Raw genomic sequence first — 23,660 nt, 5'->3', positions numbered from 1 at the left:
AGGGATCGGTGCCGAAGTGGTTGTCGGTGCCAAAGCTGGAACCAACAAAACTGGAGTCAACAATAAAGGCCTCGGTTCCAAGGAAGATCTCGGAGCAGACGCGGTCAAGGTCTGCGCTGACTGAACGGTCGGTGCCGATACAGTAGTCTGAACAGAGGAACCCCTCGGTGCCGATCTGTATAAGGCTGCAGGAGAGGACGGAGCTGAAATCACTAATGGAGCCGAAGGCCCTGGGCACCGAAAGCACTGGGGCTGACAGAGAGCTCCGGAGTCAAAATTTTAGCCTTTTTAGGTTTTGGTTTGTGAGAACGAAGGCAAGGATTTAGCCTTAGCAGAAACATCCATTTTCTTGTGGGCTTTAGGAGGGGTTGAGACCTCTGACAAGGGAGATTTTAGAAGTCCCTTCAGTATCAGCTTATTTTTTCTTTCTAACAAAGTTCTATTAGAAAAGTTCTCACAAATAGTACAAGGTGGTTCAACAAATAAATGGGAAGCTCCCAAACAATAAACACAAAGAGTGTGCATCAGAAGTAGGCAGTTTGTGTCCACAATCAGAACACCACTTAAACCCCGGACTAACTTTTATCTGCCATATTAACAAATAGAAAAGTACCAACAATGGTACAAGAGAGTACCCAAAGGTATGAAAGAGAAAGGGAAAAGGATTACCAATGATGGTAAGGAGAAGTTTACCTCGCTGTAAAAAGGGTAAGTAAAGGACAGAAAAAACCCGAGGAAATTATGAACGCTAGATGCGATAGGGCAAGGGACAACAAAAGATAAACTTTTCTGACAGAAAAGTAATCTGTAAAGCAATTAAACAACTGACTGAGAAGTAGCTTGACACGACCGGATGGCAACTTGGCCAACGAAACCTGAGGTAACAGGGAGAGGGGAATTGTGGGTAAGAGTTTAGCTCGAGAGTTTGAAGCTGACGCAAGCTTGGAAAATGGCTGGCTCGGTTCCGAGCTCAGAACAGACACCCATGCGTAAGGAATGAATGAGGATTAACAATAGCAGATCAGATTTTTTCAAAGTGGTTTTACTGCTGCTTATTTTTAGAATGGCTAAACCAGTCTTTTGTGAAGCCTGAACTGTACTACTTTGACTCATCTCCCATCTCCTTCACACCCAACTTCCCTAGCTGTCGAAGTGCTAAGGGTAATTTGAGCTGTTACCTGCTGTGATTGACAGCTCACAGCAGGAGACTTGACTCGTGTACAGATTCCTGGTTTTAACCTTTACATTCTGTATAGGGGAAGGACCAGGGAGCTGTGACATCACAGTATGGGTGGGTGTTTAGGACAGTAGTGATGAAGGACCAGGGAGCTCTGACGTCACAGCATGGGTGGGTGTTTAGGACAGTAGTGGTGATGTCAGTTTGGGGAGGGAAATAGCCAGAAAACTACCCGTATTCAGTGGCCTTGATGACATCAGTGAACTGAAGACTGCAGCAAGCTTTTCCATGCAGGACAAAAGTTTTTTGAAAGTGAAACCACCACAGCATAGTAAGGTACTGTTCTAGTGGAGAGAAGCAGTCAATTTAAAATATTTTAAATGCTGTATTGTTTGTTGTTTATTCATAGCAGGGACAGTAAATAGGGAGAAAAAAAAAAAAGAGAGAGAGAGGGAATCCCATTGTTGTCCTTTTAAAGGAAAACTCCACCCTAAAACTCAAAAAACATTTTTTTCATTGTATTTTTGTTTTTGAGCTATTTTAAATGCCTCATAATCACTCCAAGTGCTTTTTTTAATAATTTTAATGTGTTTCTCTCAAAATGGCGGATGATGGGGCTTGCCTTGGTAACATGATCTTATTTTCTTGCTTTCCTTCCTTCTTCCCAGAATACATTTTAAGTCTTCTTTATATGACTCATGCCAGTCACAAGGAGCTGTTGCTGTTTTCTCATGCCATTAAAATATAATGGCAGGACTGTGAAGCACTGTCATCTAAAACACACCTTCTGTAAAAGAGCTGCTTCTCTGTTTACCTGACTGAGCCTCATTTATCTGCCAGAGATTGTTCTATGCTATAAATACCTGTTAGCTACTTGCAACAAAAGAAAGCAGATAAAAACAGTTGTCTGTAAGAGGAGTATTTTGTAGTCCTAACAAACTTGATACACCCTCCCCCGCACTCTCATGCTAAGGTGTGAAAACTCTCACTGCAGTAAATAATCTTTGTGGTACATTTACAAGTGACAAGTATTAGGACTCTAAATTTAGTCTGTCTGCACTTCCCAATGCTTTCAGTGTGAGGATTTCTCTCTCATGAATGATGCAGACTTCAAATGTGCTTTACTAGTTCCTCAATTATTTCTGTCATATCCCCCCCTCTTTTTTTGTCTATTTCGTATTTATTTATACTTTGGTAACCAGGAAAGTGAACTGGTCCCAGGACCGTTTTCAGCCACAACATAAGCTACACTGGCAAAGATAACAATTATTAAATGCACTTATCAATACAAATAAAAAATACTGACAGAAAGACATTGACCAAGATTGCATGTGGAACACATAGTGACCAAGTAAATCATTGAGCAACATTTACTGGAATGCATACATTAATAATGTTTAACTATGCTATGATGTTTATTATAAACAATTAATTGTATGTACACATTGCACGCACACACACTAGTGTGGGTTTCTGTATATGTGTATGTATATAAAGTATGTGTACAAATGTGTGTGTGTGTGTGTGTGTGTGTGTGTGTGTGTGTGTGTTTAACCACAGTTAAGTACTTCTGATTTCCTTTTCTTGGTGTTCTTAATGCTAGGGCACATAGTAAATGTATGTTAAAGTAAATTCAGCTGTATATTATGGTTGCTCTCTGACAACAAGGACCGACTCACAGTTCGTGGGAATCTCTTACAATGGATCTGCATGTACCAGATATGCACCCCCCTCTGAAAGGATGTCACACAAAGCAAAAGAGACCTTTTTATGAACAGTATCAGTGTACCTAGTTGATAGGGTTGCCACCGGACTCTCCTTCTGCGTTTCTGGCCTGTTTTTGTGTGTGTGTGTGTGTGGGGGGGTTGAAAATGGTAAATGCATTTATACTTTACAAGAAAAAATATTTACTGACTTTTCTCTAAATGTCACAGAAATCTTTGCTGTTACTCAAGTTATCTTAACACACACTATTATAAATAACATCCAAAGCTTAGAATTTCAATACTGTGTGCTGCTTATATAAAATTTGTCAGAAGAGCTGATAATTGCCTTTAAACCCAACTGATCCAAATGCTTTGTTTTGCTATGAAAAGGAAGTGTTAAGTTCTCCTCCCCTCTGCAATAAAAACAATTCCACAGCTTTTTGTCTTTTTTTTATATCAGCTGTTGTGTTCCTGACATTAGCAGGATTAATTACCCATCTAAGAATGACAGCAGTACCGGACAGGGTAAACTACAGATTTAACTGTGTCTATGACATGTCACACAGGTGGAGACGATTTATCTGCAAAGTATGTGAGAAGTTGAGTTTAAAAAAAAAAAAAAAGAAACCTATTTGAGTTTAAACTGTATGAGAGGGTGGAGTTTTCCTTTAATGACGCTTGTGGTAATTACCCCTGGCCAAAGAAAGGGAGAACCATGATTGTCTGGGCCAAAAGGGAGCCACTACAATGATCTTGGGGGATTCCTTCTGAAACTTCACAAGTACCCTGGATATTAGTGGAAAGGGTAGAAAAGCATGCAGGAACATTCCAATCCAAAGCTAAGAAAAAGAACTGGTCTTCTATGCCTTCTTGCTTGGAGTAGAATCTTGCCAGCCAATTGAGGAGGCAAATAGGTCTACTTAAAGGAAATACCCACAGATGGATCAAATCTTGGAAGACCCCCTGATCTAGTTTCCATTTGAGAGATCTGCCCTGGTGCTCAGCTTGTCTGCCACATACTTTTGCTCCGATAGAATGTAGGATGCTTATAAAATGAGACAGTGCTGTGAAGCTATATTCCAAGCTAACATGGTTAGTCTGCAGAGGGAGTACAACCTGGTTCCCCTTTTACTGTTGATGTACCACATGACAGTCATATTGTAACACTTTAATAGGTCCTGGGGACCAAAACTGATAGAGAATTTGATACCTTGACCAGTGCAAGCATCTCTTTTATAAGAATGTGCTTGTGTTTTTTCTTGGTGTTCAACACGGCTTGCTTGGGGAGCAATTTCAGGAAGGATAAAAATGCAAAGTTAGAGGAATCTCCGGTGAAACTGCATAGGAACATGGACAGAGAGGGGAAACTGCATAGGAACATGGACAGAGAGGGGAGACTTAGATTTAGGGATATTCGTTTCCACCAAGTAGTTTTTCTGACAAGCTCCAGCACTTGTTATCAGAAAAGACAAAGGGTGATGGTGCTGGGACCAAGAGACTTCAGATACCACTGTATCTTTCTCATGGAGAGTCTGGTCAGGGTATCATGAGAATCATACAAGCCATGAAACCCAAAATCCTGAGGTATTCCCTCTCAGTGACTAAAACAGCATAGAAACCCCTAGAAATAGCTCTAGACAGACATTTTCCTGACAATTAAAAATTCAGAAAAATCAAAGTTGGAGAGGCACACACACACACTTACTTGTCAATAGCCTTTCTGTCTTTATCAGAAATAATAGGATTAGAACCAACTATAGGTTTAGCAGCAGAAGAAAGAAAGCTCTATGTACTGTGCTCTCTGACCGATATCCCAGAAACACAATCCTGTGAGAAAGTCAAGAAAGACATTTGAATGTTCTCTTGGGATCCCAGCTTGTGTAAGGCATCTTTCAGGCAAGAGACTCCCGAACTGAAAAAATGGTAGTTTTTCTGACTTGTTGAAATGTCCTTGGTTTGGGGGTTTCCAGAATTCTCCTTGGAAGCCCTCTGACAATTCTTAAACTTTCTTAACTCATTAAAGCAGAGTACTCCTCCAGGCGTTTCTGCAGTTAACCCCTACTGACACATCTAAGCGTCAAATACTGCTTGTTCATATTTGCATCAATTCCAAAATCATGCTACATACAAGGTATCAGAAGACTTCATCTTAAAGCATACAACTGTATTATAACATCTGACCTTTCTAATGTGGCTAAAGATATGAAAACCACTGCAATACAAATAAAAGTATGCAAATGATACTCAATATTTCTCTAAATATTTCAACATTCAAGTAACACAGACAGAACTGCATAGCCTTGTATGAAAGCTCACAGATGTACGAGAAAAATCCTACTGGCACTATGTGTTGACTGAATGGTTACCAAGATAGCATAAGCTGTTTATTTAAAAATTAACATTCACTGCCATTACTTTGGCTTATAAAATTCAGTTTGAAGCACCAGTCTGAAGGAATGCCACTGATGTACAGATTAATTTATTATTATGAATAGTTTGCCATTTGCAGTTTTCTAGTAACACTTACTGTTCCAGACATATGAATATATTTTTTGAACTGCAAGGTCCATAACTTCATTTTTAAAGGCTCAAGCCACACCCACTGGGAGTTAACAGTATACACTCAAAAGAGCTGTACTGGAGGGAATGAGTCAATGTCCGTTTACCTGCATTTTGTGGAGACTGTTTATTTTTCTTACCTAAACTGGGTGAGGAGTTGACAGAATTCCCTGGAAATTTTGAAAAGGAGGAATGAAAATCTGAAAGATCCTCCTGTATCAGCTTACCCCTTTCACCACACTTTTTCATCACCTTTGCAGCAGAGGGGCCAAAGGAAATTTAAAATCTCATTTTTTAATCATCATCTGAGAACACAGCCATGCACACATCCTCAAAACAGTACCAGTGGCCAAAGCCCTTGAAGTAGTATCAGAGCCAGAGCCAGACACTTGAGGTATTTAGAGAAATATTGATTATTTGAATAGAAGAAAAAATTTAAAGCAGATTTTTCCTCACAAGATGAAACTGCAGGCAAAACATTCTTCATACTTCCAGATTTAGTCAGAACAAACCTTTATACAAGAGCCTGACAATTAAAATTTCTGAGAAATCAAAGCTGGAGAGCTGACTGTCAGGACCACAATCTTCCAAACTTGAGAAACAGGAGATGGGTGCAGATTCTGGAAATTCCTTCTGTAGCAGCATCTTTACTGAATTATCACTTGACATAAGCAAATTTAAATTTATATAAAAGCAATCCAACTATATTAAATTCATGTTTATAAATATTATACTTTACATGTATTGCTATACATGTATCATATAACCTAAGCAATTATTCAATGCCTGCCCTTTTTATTTATTTTTTTTAAAGTATCAACTTTATTAAACCATTACTTACAACACAGACAATCATACATATATAAATGAAAACAAACCACACCGACACAATCCTAGTTGCAAGCATTTTATATCACAAACCATGACGACACACTTTCAGGTGCAAACATTATACACTTAAAATTTGCCCGATCCATTTTCTGTCAGACATGTATAGTGACTCGAATAGAGTTAAAGGCAATTTTAAATGTGGTAGATGCAATGTATGTCCATATATTTTGGTTACTGGTTCCAAGATAGAGGTAGTGGATGTGCCCATTAATATATATGGGCATTTTGATTGTTTCACTAAAAATGTGGTCTATTTAGCAAAATGTTCTCAGTGTCCAGCTTTCTACATAAGAAAGACTTGTAGAATCTTTAAAGAAAGAATTAGTGAACATATTTTGGACATTAAGCATATGAGAAGTACTAATGCCTTAGTTAGAAACACAGAACAAAATTGTGGTAATCAATTTAAATTTTGTGTAATACAACATATCAAAAAGGATGTTCAAGGTGCTGCCTTAGACGTGCACCTTGATATATGTGAAATGAAATGGCAACTAAGGTTGGATGCCACAGTGTTTCCAGGCATTAAATGAAAATATAAGCTTGGCTCCCATATTAAAATTAAAACATATTATGGGATAATGGGGGTAGGTGTGTATATATACACAAAATGGAATCAGTTTTGAAATGTATTTTGTTTATACATATTGAGGTATTATTATGTCTTCAAATATTTGTCTTTTTAATTTTGTATAATTCATGTATTGTTCTTTTTATAAAATTTTCAGGTTGGAGGTTTTATATGTTTAAATTATGTTGCATGGTGTGTCACATGGTTCTTAACTTGTTTTTTATACATGTTTTTATATGGTTCTATATATGTTTAAGAACAAAAATTTATTATAGTAGAGTAGATATGAGTTATTGTTGTATGCATTACACTTTAAGGTTGATGGCAAGTTATTTACATATTATATTGAAGGGTGGGTATATTAATTGAATGTAATTAGTGAAAGAGTATTTATTCATTGATTTAGGGAGTGTGAACTTGTTTGTTCTGAAGAAGTCTGTTTCATTAAAGACGAAACCTAGGTAAACTGTCGTCATTATTTGAGTTGGTGCTACTTGCAGTTCCTGACTAGGGGCCACAGCAGTATTCTATTTTGTGGTTTAATAGTTCATTTAAGGCCTGCCTTCTTTTAAACCTCATTCCTTCCTTGTATGTATTGTTCCCACAATTCTCATTTTTCCTATGTAGTTTGCTCCTACCCTTTTCTAAAGATCTCAATTCCAGTTGTTTTATCTGTTACTATACTCACTACTTCTAGTACAGTTGCTTTAGATTCCGATTACCATTTTCTAGAAATTGCTTTTCTAGCAGCTAGCATAATTAGACAGAGCAAGGCCTTACCATGTCTAGGCAATTCTGACCGTGTATCATAGCTCAAAAATCATCTCTCTCATCATACCAATTTGCCCACCAGCATCTATTTTCTTAAGAGACAGAGAATCCTCAGTTTTCTCTCACCGAGCACAATGGCACATTCTAGAAACTCTCTCACCCTAGACCCCCCTCCCCCAACCTACCCAGTTTGAGTCAGAAACTTGAGGTATTCTCAGAATATGAATTTAAAAACTGGGGAGAAAACCCTGCATCTGCGCCTTCACTCACCTGTCCAGCTGTATGATCTTTAATTTCTTCAGGAAAGGAGGTATACATCTTTCTTTTACCAGAAATTACTTCACAAGAAGGAGCAGTACCTGGAATTAAGCCCTGAGCCACACCCAGTAAGCTACTCCTGTCTAAAGAAATTTGAGGAGGAGTAGATACAGGTTTTATTTTCGGTTTCTTTTTGACAGGAAAAATGGTACCAACAGTTTTATCAATATCAGCAGTAGCTTCCCCAAGGATAAGCACAGCATTCTAACAAAAACAGGGATGTCTTCCCTGTTCCCTTTCCCAGGACCAACAAGAACGGCTCTCCCTTGCCCACTGAGGGGACCCCAGATAATGTGGCTAACCCCTCAGTCCAGTGGCTAACCCCTCAGTCCATACTGGTTATAGATACTGCACCTGAAGGACACAGGGTAAAAGGTGAGTGGTCTCAGGTACAGCTAATGGCCAGAGCAGTGTCACCCACCACTGCCTGAAGCAAACTGTAAGCCTGCTGTGATGACAAATGCTGTTTGCTTAACGTTTTCCTTTTGTAGCTGGAAGGTCAAATTGTGGGAACTAACACTGTTTTTTTGCTGGCATTTGCTGTGTTTTCCTTGGGGAGACAGGCACCATTTTGGCTTGACCATGGAACAAGCAAATGCCAACAAATACAATGACTCTTTAAAGTTGTTTTTTTGCAGAAACAGTAAAAAGCACTTTAAAACACTAAACTCAAACTACCTAACAGTTTGAGCACATGGAAAGTGCCCTGGAGCTTTGGAAGCTGGCCGAATTATATCCTTATCAAGATAAAACTCACACAGGCAAGGCCACTGCAGCAGCAATCAATGTTATGTACTTGTAATTCTCTCACTAGTACAAACTAAGGAACAGCACAACACATGGGGTATTCTTGAGGAAGGAAGAAAAACTGCAAAATGCTTTCTCACTAGTGGAAGACTACATCACATATCCAATCAAAATTAGCACTTATTCATCAGCTGCACAAACATAACTCAAGATTTTACAGCTAGGACTGATACCATTGCAAAAAGCAAAGTTGGCTCCTACAAGGCACAAGACCATACTCCTATATTATCATACTCATTTTGTTCTGTGGATGGAGAGAACATCACGTCAACACCAGAGTTCAGAAATGTGGCAAGGAACATGAAGAACATGCTTTTAAATCCTGCCCTAGCATTGGATTACCAAAGTACAATATGTTTGTTTTTCCTAAGATTATGTAATCCACATGACAGTATTTATTATATACTCCATGACAACTTATTACTCTAGGTATATTTAGGTACTTTTGCTATGCTCATGTCTTAATGTTTTCTTACATCTTCAATAAAAACTGTTGGGGTGATGAACACAAACATTTCTCTCATAACATATAATCGTGAAGCGGTGGGAAGAAGGGTTGTGGCTTGCAACTGGCAACTTGCTCTTTGCATTCTCAAAAAGGAATCATTGTAAAAGCATAGGTGTTTGCTCAACTGTAAACCAAGTATGGCAGTGAAACAAAACCTTTCACACATATTCCTGCTCTACATAATATCCATACATCCATCTAAAAGTTGGACCAGTAAACTTGAAGTCAAAACACAACATTAATGCCCTCACCCCCCCCCCCAAAACTAAAAATGAATAAAAGCAACCAAAAGTTAAGTTGATGAAAGAAATGATGGAATACACAACACCAAATACCTTTGGAACAGTGCAAGAAAATGCTATACATCCACATCAAGAACAGGACTGTACAGTGGAGGAGGAAAATGACCACTATGTGAAACAGATATTAACTGAATTGTTTATTTTTTTACAGTGTACGAGTGTTCCTTATAATAGAATTTACAAATGCTTAAAAAGTGCTACAAGCAATGACACCAAGGGATTTAGAGTTTGCTATTTTAATGCTAACATTGCAACAAATGTATGAAAAGATTTATACCAAGTTAGTGCACCCCTCTACAAACATAACAAAATGAATGAGTACCATCAATTAACTTTGTTACCAGGTAGATGGGGTGGCCCACAAACCATTTTCAGACATGACCTGGGCTGTTATAGGCATTCACAAGTTTGTAGAAAAAAATAAATAAATAATAAAATAAAGAGTATGACAGTTCATTTGCAAAACAGAGTAACATATGGAAGATACAAATGAATACGGTCACACTGAGGTATTGTTTAATGTAGCAGCTTACAGGTTTGTAGAAAAAATAGCTAGTTAGAAGAGATTAAAGAAAGACTAGAAAGGGAGTATGCATGTACCACAAACAACTATAACAATGCAGTTCAGAAACAAAATAGTGTTTAGCCCTGCAAATATGAACTACGCAGCATGGGTTCGATTTAGTCACTGTCAAAACATTTGGCACTTGCAGGTTAAAAAAAAGTTATATAACTTTAAATGGAATACTTCATTCCTGTGGTTATGAATATCTTAAGGTAGCAAGTTCCATGCTGTAGGGGTAAGTTTTAAAAAGGCTTTTTCCAGCTAACTTGTTGAAATAGGATATGGACAGTAGAGCCTCTGTACAGCGCATTGAGAATAAGTTGTTTTTGCTATAGCGTTATGTGCTAGAGGTGGGCAATATGAAGACTGAATTAATTTAAATGTGAAGTCGAGTAAGAGATTGGCCACAGCAGTTGCAGGTAGATTCTTCTATGAAGATACAGAGATGTTCTCTGGGCCCACCAAGGTTATGAATATGCAGGTCTTGTTTGCAGTCCCTTGCAGGGTGTGGAAGTTCTGTACAGAGTTTGGAGAAAATAACGGTAGACCATCTATTTTTGGCATTATCGTTTTTAGTGATAGAGCTTTCCAAAAGCTCTAGCGAGCAGGTCAGAAAGGCAAAAAAAGAAAACCACACAAACTTATGCTGAGTGATCATCTGCCATTTTCAAGTGCTGTCCCACTTATCTGCACTGATTTCAAGACTGTGTCTTCAGAGGCAACTTAAAACAATGCGACTTTACCTGGCTCCACCTTAAAATCACCCTTAATGCTAATACTATTGGCATTGCAGAAAAACTAAAGGAGAGACTTCCAGAAGACTATACAAAACACATGCAACAAATGATGCAGAAAAGATTGAGAAGGTTTGGACTGGAAACTTGATACATGATAGTTTTAAAAACACAAGAGAAACTTCTGACCACGGAAGACATTTTTAGTAACAAAACCGAAACATTGGCGTAATTTTAAGAGCCTAATACAATGAGGGAAAGTTACTGAATAATGCATACAGGAATCTGGGATGCAAAACAGGGAGGTCATTGGCTAAAAAAAGACTTCTCTCTAGACACTGAAGCAATCACATCCTGACTATCTATGCAAAACACACTGGTCACTTCAGACTAAGAGACACAAACTCTAAAATATGTAGAAACTGCCCTCCAAAAACTCCTCTACACAGAGAGCTTTTCTTGACCTCATAACTCAATTATGCCATTTATGAGTTTACCTAAAATGACAAGAAACTCAAAACACATTTTTAAAACAAACAGTGCACATTTTTTCATTTGTGCAACACAAAAAAAACTAATTCTACTTAAGGAAACAGAGGTAAATTAGCTTTAAAATAAAAACACCACAGTAGAAGTACAGCAGTGTACAACAAAGCCCATCCCTCAAATACCTGGGTTAACCCCTTTCAAAACAAACCAAGAAGTCTGTGCAGAGGTTGGTGGGGGACTTCCTCTTTCACCCTCTTCTGTAATTAGTCAGTAAACAGCAACTGAACCCCATGTTAGTCTCAAAAACCACAGCAATACCTGTACGGATGCCAGCTCTCACTACCCAAGATTTTCTTCATAAACCACTCCATTCAAAAAACTTTTTGGTATGCCCACCACTTGGCCATCAATACATATTTTAACCCATCATGTTGTTGTTGTATCTTTTGGCTTTTCCCGGTTAGGGGTCGCCACAACGGAACTCCGGTCCGCTAATGACTGGTAGTCGATTTTTACGTGCCGAGTTACCAGCCCTGACGCACAACCTTCAACGAAGGTACGCCCATTCACGCATGTCTCCACGCAGAAGACGCTCTAGCTGAGAATCGAACCGGACAGCAACTTACTGTGAGGCGACAACACTACCGCAGCACCACCACCGTGGGGAAATCATTAAGCTACTGTTACTATGACTGACTAGGGCAAGACACCTCTATAATTAACATTGAAATGAAGACAAGTGGCAAATTATGTACAATTAACTTTACTGCGACAAAAATCCATTAATGTTCAGCCTTCGTAACTAAACTCCATATGCTCCAAGAAAATACAACAAACACTGCTTCCTAGCAAAAAATAAAAATAACCTTACTATAACAAATGCATCATCTGCATCTCCAATAACAAAGAATGGTAGGACCAGTTTAAATACTCTGTATATAGCATTTTGATCTCAATACATGAGTATATCTGCACAAGGATATACAGAACTATACTGAACCATCAGACCCAATACTTGCAGCACAAAATAAACAGAAAACAAGATTCTGCCTTGCCAGTGGTGTTGAGGGATAAAGTTCCGACTATAACCCAAATCTGATTAGAAGCTTGTGTGTTTGATGAGCAAGAGAGGATGGGAATGTGTCCCACATGTTTTTTTTAACCACTGATTCCCCACTTGAAGGCAAGGACACAGTCACACAAATCAGGGATCAGTATAGGGCGACACAGGCATGGCCTCCAAAGTCAGTGATGGTAGTTAGCTTCTGCTGGCCATGGGAACATGATGCAGAATGGTAGGAGAAATAGAAAAAGGACAGACCCCACAGTGAAATAGGTGGGCATCTAAGAGAAGGTGTTAGGACCACTCCAAAAATCACTGACAGGAGGCTGGCGAAAACAATTGGCTTGGATGCCAAACCCTCTGGACAGATCCTGCACTAGGGGATCTATGAAAGGGGAATTTGCAGCACCCCTTGGAAATTAATTACAACAATAATCAAGTACATTGCCCCATTTTGGCATTTATCTGATTAGGCACTTAAAGCACCTGGAGCGCCTTCAGAGGTTCCTCACAAAGAAAATACAGGGTGTAAACAACATCACCTATGTGGATAGACTAAAAGCCCTGTCCCTTTACTTGGTCTCTCAGGCACTCGCAAATTCAACCTTGATGAAGCTGCTACACATCTGCCAAGTCAAACAGCACAAGGGTCACCCCATCTGGGGATATAAACTTACTCAGCAACTCAAACAAAACATGCTGGATAGACAGACACGTCTCTCAGAGATTGCCCCCTTTTGGTTGAGCAAGCTTTCTAGTCACATTAAGCACAGACCTTCCCTCGCCATCTTCAAACACAATTTGGATCAATGCATGCAGAATCACAAATTCACATCTAGTGTAGTGCATATATCCCTTAAACACATGCCCTACGTGGCCAGACTCAAAACTCCAGCTTTTCTCCGTCTCATATCGTCTATTAAGTGGCGATCTCTGCAAGACTTAAAAGCCATGTCTCTCCCAGCTGTTAGAAATGTTACACCTAAAGAAATACCAATCCCTCCGCACCACACAATCCAGAGACCTCAGCCTCATTATCACAATCAACAGAACATGCTGGAGGGGCAGGTTCATTACCCAGAGACTGCCCATGCTCTGGAATAGACCTCCCATACATGTCAAGCAGAGCACCTCATTGGCCCTGTTCAAGAGAAACCTTGATGACTGGATGGAAAATAGAAAGTTCATCCCAGGAAACACTCCAGTGTCTCTACTTGACAGAGGCACCAGGAACTACAAGCGGCATGATGCCAGGGCATTTCTACAGGCTAGGCTTGTAAAGGATCCAGTGCCGCTGGCTTAGTACACACCTATGAACAGGGGCAATAAACTCAATGCACATGTACAAATTCATGCCATTCTCTTGTCCCTAGGGGTCATACATTGGGTAAAAACAGGGCTCTATTAGCTAGGCTTGTAAGGGCTCTTATACCCTTCATTCATAAAGCCAGAACCAACCAATAACTACATTACAAATGTTTAGTCAGATGTAGAAATAATGGTACATAAACAAGCTGTCTACATTAAAAAGTCAATGAACTGAAATAATGCATAAGCTGTCATCTAAGGTAGATTTACTGATCACTAAAATCAGACATGTATGATACTCAAATACCCTCACACATGAATCCACTATTCATTGAAAGCAGCCGTTTTAACGCTCAGCACACGATAGCTCTCACTTGCTGTTTTCTTTCAAGTCACTTGACTGATACAGTATGCTTGACCGTGCCAACTATCCATCACGAATACCACATCCAAACTAAGCACACCTGTTCAAGTGTGTTGCTAATCAAATCGCCCCTCTTAATTTAGTACCATGCGTGAAAACGTACGCATTTCTTCTTTGTCCCAGTTTTCAGGGAAGGCCCGATTGAGTATTCATACTGACCAAGAGAAACTTGGCCAGGGCACCTGGAAACTTCCCATCCTCTTTTTTTTTTCGGTAAAAGCCGTCAAATCTTTTACGGCCACTTGCGCTACTATCTTCACCTCCGGTTGCTGGAGTTTCTGCTTGGCCCAGCAACCCAAAGAGCGGTATATTCAAGATAACCATTACCCACAACTGTATCTTCCAGCACCAAAGGCGGGCGTGCTACTAGTTGAATTTCTGATATTAACAGGTTTAATATTCTGAAACATATACATTTGTTTCTCACGCTGAGCTTTCAAACTGAATATATATTCAATATCAATCAGATTTGACATTAAATGAATTAAGCGGGGGGGGGGGGTTGAACATGTTTGCATAACGCATAAATCACGTGTTGCAATCAAACACTCTGGCCTATAAACTTAAGACTCTCGTGTGAATATAAGATGAATTGCTGGAAGAAAGAATAGTAGTACTTACTACTTTCATCAACCAGCCAAAACGTGGTTTGGAGAAAACGCCTTGTGCGGCAAAACCATCTCCCTTTCCTTTTTAAAGGAATAATTAAATTGTTTCACGTGGAAATTGACTCAGATGTCCTTGATCTGTTTCCAACTCCCTTTCATTTTTAAGGGAATAATTAAATTGTTTCACGTGGAAATTGACTCATGGCCTTGACCTGTTTACTGAAACAGATGGATGGAGATAAGCATCGTGGACGGATAAAATACTAATTTCATATACGGTTCAGGTTAGAGATGGAGTTTGTTTCCATTACTGGCATCTAAAAAACAGCAATTGGGATAATTAACCTAGAACACGTCAAGTGGTCGGACGTTTGATTCTCATGACCTTAAGTTATGGACATTCAATAGGACCTAGACACACCAACATTAAGGCACTTTTTTTTTTTAACTCCCACTACTGTATTATTTGGACGAAGCAGAACAGCGAAGGTCAACCTTAAAATAATATCAGTGTTACTAAACCAATACTGCGAAAGGATTACAGGCCAATTTTCGCAAGTTTAAACAGAAGTTGCCAAAGACTTAATATTTGCAAGTTTAGCTGATCGAAGCCTAACTGATGGCATTCTACAGCAGGACAGTAAGTGGTTATCGTTAACCACCCTTCCGGAAAAAACGGATTAAAAAAAAAAAACAAGAAAAAAGGAATAATAATGTAAACATGAGGGCAGTTGTCCTTCTGCAATATGTTAACTACCAGGAACAGGAAGATGGCAGTTCCAAATAAATTAGCATAAGATTAATTCACTCTGTCACCAAAACTCCACATTGCTTCTTGCATAAAATGCTTTCCCTTCTGCATCTCCCGCCATTTTTGCAAATTGTTACCCGGATGCAGATCAATCAGAGCGCGAGCTGCAGATTTAAATAAAATGTATTTGAAAAGAGTAAATACAGACTGTAGGCAAACGTCTTTCTAATTATTAAAATTATCGGGATTATCATTCCTCCCAAGCACTGCAATGCACTACCTTTTAACGAACGTTTTTTTTTTCCGGAATTTTGCAGAATAACAGCATGCAGCGGTTACAGTAGTTTCCACCATATTCAGTAGAAAACAGTCTTGCTGCGATATTCGACAATGAATTTACACAAGACAAAAGTGAAACGGAATAAGAAAAACATGTTTTTCATTGCTTTTCTTAGAAAAACCACAACTCACCATCGCTTCTAGCTTATTGACTGTGGTCTCCATGTTGAATAGTTTACATTCCTCAAGCAGCCCAGTAAACGCTGCAGCAGGCCTACATAAAACAGCAGTTGTCATTGGGTAGCTGTCAGTAGAGTTTCTATTGTAATTGGTTGGTTATAGATGGCCGTTTAGAGACTGGTGCGCTGTTCAGATTAATTGAGTTTATGAGTCGTGCTCTTTGATTCGATGAAATAGATACGATGGGTGAGCTGATTGGGTAGTCTTAATACTATACACAATGGACTTGTAGATTTTGACAGTTGTTTAAGTTAATTAAATGATTTGCGGATATAACGATGTAAAATGCAGCCTTTCGAAAACAAAAGCGTCCCCTTTCAAACAAATAGACATAGTAGTCTTTGTACCAGCACTGCTACTATTTGCATATTTTCCTATAAGTGGACTTCTTACCTGCTTCGTAGAAAAGCAGCCCCCTGATTGGACTGAAGTTTATTCAGCCCAGCTATTGTCAAAATTAACCAATCTATGTAGAGTATCTCCCAATATATTTTTATTCGTTCCCTTATTGGGTCTTTATTTTTTGTTTTAACTTTGAAAAACATTCTTCCTGCCCTCTCACTTGGATACGTTATTATTCGACTGTAAGTTTAATTTCTTTCTTTCATATTTATAAATTGTAGTATCATTAATATGTCAAAACATTAAGTAAAAAAATCATACTGTGTAGAGCTAAGGTGTAAAATCTTCGTTTGCTAACACGAAAAAAGTTGATTGAAATTGGAAGGCTTTTCAAAGCATTTTGATTCTATTTTTTCTTTTACATAGATAAAATAACTAAGTTACAAAAACGTAATTATTTAAATAAACAGGGAAAGGTACGAGGTTGTCATAGTTTGTTGTGAACAAAAGCAAGATCTGTGCAAATCTAGAACACCGAAGTATGTGTTTTAACTATCGTGGGTCTTGACAAATAGGGCTTTAGTTGCAGTAATTCAAACTTCACGTGATCAGCACTGGATTAATTTCCCACAACTGTCTGGTCCTAGGTTCTGGTGCTGTACAGAAATCTTTAGTAATCTGTTTATTCCACTTATAGATGATGAAGATTAAAGGTTCGCATTGGAACGTTTAAACTTTTTTAACAATAATGTCTTCAAGAGGGCACATGAAGATTAGCAAAAAGAGAGGCCACTGAAGCACAGTGATCCCCTCTTTGAAAAAGCAATTGGGTGTATGGTTTGACGGTACCTACGCCCATCTGACATTCTTTTGTGACTAGCACAAAATTCGTGAAACTTGGAACCAAGCGTTTGCATGTATGATCATACCTTTCATTTTTACAGATTTTCACAGAATGCCCAGATTTTTTTACCTCATAGTTTTGGACCAGTTTTCATAAAATTGTGGTTTTGTGGCGAATCATTAAAGACTGAAGTTAGAAAATAATGACAGACATTTGAGTTTCAGACTCCTTACCCTTCAGAAAATTCATACTAATGCAAAACCTGTTATTCTGTCAACTTTCTAACTTTGTAAGAGCAATATTTAAAAATGGACCTTATTTTTGGACCTTTGTCCCGCTTTTATTTATAGCTTTGCCCAGATTTCTTGCTCTAAGAGGTTGAGAGGTTTGTGTGAGATTCAGATTCACTTTGAGTCATCGAATGTTCAGAACATCGACATTCTGATCATCTAGACCGGAACATCAAAGGTTCAAAATGAACCAAACAAAAACCAAAAAACTTACAAAAACTATTTTATGCAGGGGGGCTTTGCACCCCCCACTTTAATATTCCAACTCCGAGATCACACTACAGTGGGGTAAGGGAAATCTCTCATTTACCACTATATGCGGTAGCGCTAAACGGGAGATTTCCCGTACCCTACCTGCCATGCCAACACTCAGATGGCACACACACACAACATGCAGGGCACCTTGCTGCCCTGCATACACACCGAAAATTCTACAATTTCACTTACCTGGCACTTCCACTTTAAACCTTCGATGTTCTGGTCTCTATGATCAGAACGTCTATGTTCTGAACATTCAATGATTCAAAGTGAATCCGTGAGATTCATATCACTATCCAGTAACATCTGCAGACTGCTTAATGCCGTTTGTAAAGGTGAGCACCCACCTTAGATGCACCATATGTAGCTCTAAAAAGGGAGCTCTCTTACAGACAGAATTAACAGAAATAAAGATTGCAAATTTGGTGGTAGTGACGTGCACTGTCTGTTTTGGGGATAGGTATAGTAAAGTAGCACTGTTTTTTTCATCTACAGGAAGTTTGTTCCATGAGTATGCAATTGAATGACTGTATTTTTCCAATATTTTTGTTTGGATTGGTCACCTGAAGTAGGTTTTATTGTGTGATTCTGAGGTCATAATTGGGTGTGTAGGGTGTAGTTATGGATGTAAGGGCAGGAGTTGGGGCTGTTTAGGATGCTGTGTACAGTTTGTAGTTTTCATATTTGAAGTGTGTGGGGGGAGGTCAAGCCATCCTGAACTTTTCAGGGATATACAGTGATGGGATTTGTAGCCTTTACTGGCTGCAAATCTGACTATCTTGTTATAGGTGGCTTCTGTTTTGGTTGAGATTATTTTAGAGGTTAGTAAGTATGGGAGCAGCATATAGCAAGGATAGAAGAATAAATGCTTGAGCCAGAATAGGTGTAGATTTGTTAGGTATATTTGTTGTTGCAGTATAAAAGGCATAGTTTTTTGCTTGGACTTTTTGATGTAGTTTAAGATATGTAGCTCAAATTTTAACTGGTCTTCTATAGTAACGCCAAGCAATTTGGTGTTTGAGTCGGCGGTGATAACTGTATTATCTAAAGATGAGATGGTGAAGATTTCTTTAGATGGATTGAGTTTTTTTGAAAGGAAAAGGAGAAGCTTGGTCTTTTTGGGGTTGAGAAGCAAGTTGTTTTCAGTTAGCCGTTGTTCTACGAGGTGCAGAGATTGTTGAGTGACAGTGTGAAGAGTTTGTATATTGTCAGCGGTGTTAATTGTGGAATTCTGAAATCCACACACGTAGAAACTTGTAAAACAAATAATTCCAGCGAACCTTGAATCCTGGTTTTCAAATAATTCTGCTTTATTGTAGACAGGACCGACAACGAATAGAACATCCACGAACAAACACTAAGCGCTTTCACCCTAATGTATAGGGCATCATCAGAGTACTAAAACAAACTATCATCATCCCTTAAATAGTAAAACATTTTAACAATAAATTAAATAATTGATTGATTAGAATTCATAATTAAATAATTAATTATTGTGTTTAGGCAGAAGACGAAAAAATACTGTTGCTAAACATGGTTATCTAAAAAATATATACATATCTAAAAAATGAATACTTGTTTTGCAAAAAAACTTCTTCATTTCAGGATTTGATTCCTGCATTTGTAACTCTTAAGAAGTAAAATGAACCAAAACAACAGCTATTTGTTGTCAATAAAACAAAAAAAAAAACAAATTAAAAACTGGTTAGAAATTTGTGTATTATGTAGATAGTCAAAATTAAATAATGAATGTTAAAGTTGTGTATTAAAATGTTGTGCAGTGACCAACCTAATCTATTTAAAAGTGTGTATATTTAGAATTATATAAATAATAATAATGTATGAATAAATAAATACATACATGAAATACATAATGTTAAATAAAAAAATAAAATGTATGTTGTGAATTAAAAACAATTAAGTATGCTTATTAATTATAACATTTATAATATGGTAAATAAATAGAAAATATGAAATTTATGTTAGTAAAATATTCTAGTTGAAATGTACTATGTAATTAAATACAACTATGAAATTTGTATTGAATAGTATAAAATATTGATATTAAATATATATCTATAATAAATATGAATTAATGTATATATTAAATTTCTAAAAGTGTATGAATCAATGAGTAAATAAATGAATAGTTATATTTAAAATTACGTGAAATAATCATAGTTAATGCATAAAAAATACATCCTATGAAATGTATATAAAAAAAGGCTAGCTTGGACAGGCGTCAAAAGGTGACCAACTGAACAGACATCAAAAAACATATAATTAATGAGGTGGTGTAATACTGAAAATACAATTCTAGATACATTGTGATTTAAGCTTTAATATGCTAGAAATTGATATTTGTTCGTTAATGCCAGGCCGCATAGTGGCATTCAACCTAAGTTGCCACAAACATTCCTTGGCTTCAAGTATCGTTTTTTTCATCACCACCGTTGTGTCTTTTATTAGATGTTCTGTCGATAACAAAAAATAAAAATCTTTTAAAATTGGGACAATTAATACTGTGGTTATAGAGGGCACTAGTCGTTTTGTGTTTTTTAATGTCACGTAAATGTTCAGTAATTCGTGTTTTTAATTTTCTGATCGTTTTTCCTATATAAAACGCTTGACAGGCTGTGCAAGATGCTGCATATACCACCATAACTGAATTACAGTTACACAACCCTGGACATCTGATGGTCTTAACGTAATTATTGATAGAAAGATATGGACCATCGTTAATAAATCTACAGACATGGCATGTTCCACATTTACTCATCTTAGACTTCCTATACAAGTCATTGTTAATACATTGTTCAAACAGTTTTTTTAAATTTCTACCTCTACTAAAAGTTATTTTGGGTGTATTACCCAAAATATCCATGAGTTCTGGATTTAATTCTAAAACACTAATCCAAGATTCATATATAACATTGACAATCTGTTGAGAACAATGGTTATATGGTAAAATGAAAGTGTCATGTCTTGATGTTACTAAATTCGTACTAATGTTAAGTTTAGTATCTTGAGAAATAATCGGTTTATATAGTGTAGACCTTTTTATTATAATTTCTTTACTAATCTCTTGAACAAATTCAACAGGATATCCTCTGGCCAAAAACATACTCATAAGTTTGTTCAATTCCTGTTCAAAAACTTCGTCGTTGCTAACAATTCTAGACAATCTGACCATTTGTCCTTTAACTAAATTCTTCTTTTGATGCATCGGGTGGCAACTGTCGAAGTGTAGAAAAGAATTGGAATATGTTTTCTTCCTATAAATACCTGACTCAAATTTATTATTGCCTATAGAAAGCATGATATCCAAAAATTGAACATTATTGACAAACACATGACTTGTAAATTTAAGAAAACTCGTGGTTTCTCCCAAAAACATTATGAATTCATTAAATTCGTCTTCAGTTCCTCTCCAAAAAATAAGAATATCATCTAAATAACGTAAGTATAGTAACACCTTGTTCCAAAATCTACTAGTAAAAACAAACTTAGATTCCCAGAAGGCTAAAACTAAATTGGCGTAAATGGGGGCACATCTGACCCCCATAGCTACACCCTTAGTTTGTCTAAAGTAATTGTTGTTAAAAAAATAAATAAAAAATTATTCTCCAAGACAAGTTCTAACATTTCAGTTAACAGTCGATTGTCAGAACCGTTGTGTTTACAATATTTGTTGAGACACGCTTCAAACATGTCAAGACCTTCGCCATGGGGAATAACAGTGAATAGATTAACAACATCCACAGTAGCCATTATAAATTCAATTCTGAAGTCAAAATTATTCATAAATTGTCTTACTAGATGTAGACAGTGCCACAAATCTTTTAGAATATGTGGTATAGAGTTCAAAATGGTTTTGCACTTGAAATCTATAAAAGCTGCTAATGCTTCAGTCTTTGAACCTTTCGCTGACACTATGAGTCTGAATGGGGGATTGTTGACATGTTTGTGAATTTTAGGAATCCCAAATATAGATGGTGTAATTGGAAATTCCACCGAAATGTAATTGAAAGTTTGTTGATCAATTCTCACATTCATCAAAAATTCGTAGAGCAGCCAATCTATCTTAGTGTATGCTTTGTTAATCTCGTGCCTACTAACTTTTTGGTATGTTTCATTATCATCCAAAAGTGTTGACATCCTGTTACAATAATTAGAACTAAGCATAATAACCACACCCCCACATTTGTCGGGTTTCATTATTCTATATTTGTCTGATCCAGTAAGTTCTTTGAGACAAAAATTCTCTGCTGGTGTCAAATTATACTTATTAATAGTGTTGTTACTAAAAAATTCTTCTAATTTGAGTTTCACATAACTTTTCAAAGATCTGTATCATACAATTCTGAGGGGGTATAAAGGTACTGTGACGTTTAAGACTCCGATACCTAGAGTTTTGTAAAGGATCACCTGAATTGTGAAAAAATATTTTTAAATTTAAAAGCCTAGTATAGATTTTAAGGCTTGTCAACACTTTCCCTATGTCTAATTTAAAGGTAGGTACAAAGGTAAAACCTTTACTAAACAGTTGTAAGTAATTCTTATCAAATTTATGTCCTGTGAAATTGTATAAATTAAAACCTGAAAAAGAAGTTATGGAGCAATCAGCATTAATATTACTGAGTGCCTCTTCAAAACAATTCTCACTGAGATTACAAACCGTCACAGACGACTCAACGTTTTCCTGTGTATCTGAAGCAGGGTTAGGTGTGTCAGTGTTGGAATTAGAACAAGGGTTAATATTATCCCTATTAAAATCAAAATTAATTGAATTTGTAATATCTATCTCTGCCACGAGTAGGTTCTGTGTGACGGATTGTTGTAATGCCTGTGTAAATGTTGGTTGTGACTGTTCTGACGTCCAGGGTTGTGTAACTGTAATTCAGTTATGGTGGTATATGCAGCATCTTGCACAGCCTGTCAAGCATTTTATATAGGAAAAACGATCAGAAAATTAAAAACACGAATTACTGAACATTTACGTGACATTAAAAAACACAAAACGACTAGTGCCCTCTATAACCACAGTATTAATTGTCCCAATTTTAAAAGATTTTTATTTTTTGTTATCGACAGAACATCTAATAAAAGACACAACGGTGGTGATGAAAAAATGATACTTGAAGCCAAGGAATGTTTGTGGCAACTTAGGTTGAATGCCACTATGCGGCCTGGCATTAACGAACAAATATCAATTTCTAGCATATTAAAGCTTAAATCACAATGTATCTAGAATTGTATTTTCAGTATTACACCACCTCATTAATTATATGTTTTTTGATGTCTGTTCAGTTGGTCACCTTTTGACGCCTGTCCAAGCTAGCCTTTTTTATATACATTTCATAGGATGTATTTTTTATGCATTAACTATGATTATTTCACATCATTTTAAATATAACTATTCATTTATTTACTCATTGATTCATACACTTTTAGAAATTTAATATATACATTAATTCATATTTATTATAGATATATATTTAATATCAATATTTTATACTATTCAATACAAATTTCATAGTTGTATTTAATTACATAGTACATTTCAACTAGAATATTTTACTAACATAAATTTCATATTTTCTATTTATTTACCATATTATAAATATTATAATTAATAAGCATACTTAATTGTTTTTAATTCACAACATACATTTTATTTTTATATTTAACATTATGTATTTAATGTATGTATTTATTTATTCATACATTATTATTATTTGTATAATTCTAAATATACACACTTTTAACTAGATTAGGTTGGTCACTGCACAACATTTTAATACACAACTTTAACATTCGTTATTTAATTTTGACTATCTACATAATACACAAAT

The 23,660-nt window shown here is 36.9% G+C and overlaps 2 protein-coding genes across 2 annotated transcripts in view; one reads left to right on the top strand and one right to left on the bottom strand.

The window, feature by feature from the left end:
- Positions 1-16,180, bottom strand: part of SKA2 (spindle and kinetochore associated complex subunit 2) — a 994,265-nt gene extending 978,085 nt beyond the window's left edge. Inside the window, exon 1 of the mRNA XM_044054275.1 lies at positions 16,024-16,180. Coding sequence (XP_043910210.1) covers positions 16,024-16,128 — 105 coding nt within the window. The 5' untranslated portion in view covers positions 16,129-16,180. The remainder of the gene's footprint in view (positions 1-16,023) is intronic.
- A 415-nt stretch (positions 16,181-16,595) lies between these two features.
- Positions 16,596-23,660, top strand: part of PRR11 (proline rich 11) — an 868,944-nt gene continuing 861,879 nt past the window's right edge. The window contains exon 1 of the mRNA XM_044054274.1: positions 16,596-16,655. The gene's annotated coding sequence lies outside the window, so the exon portion shown is untranslated. The remainder of the gene's footprint in view (positions 16,656-23,660) is intronic.

Source organism: Protopterus annectens, chromosome 13.part0, assembly GCF_019279795.1.
Source record: "Protopterus annectens isolate FY-2018-M chromosome 13.part0, PAN1.0, whole genome shotgun sequence".
NCBI lineage: Eukaryota > Metazoa > Chordata > Ceratodontiformes > Protopteridae > Protopterus > Protopterus annectens.
This window is presented reverse-complemented; position numbering and strand designations above follow the sequence as displayed.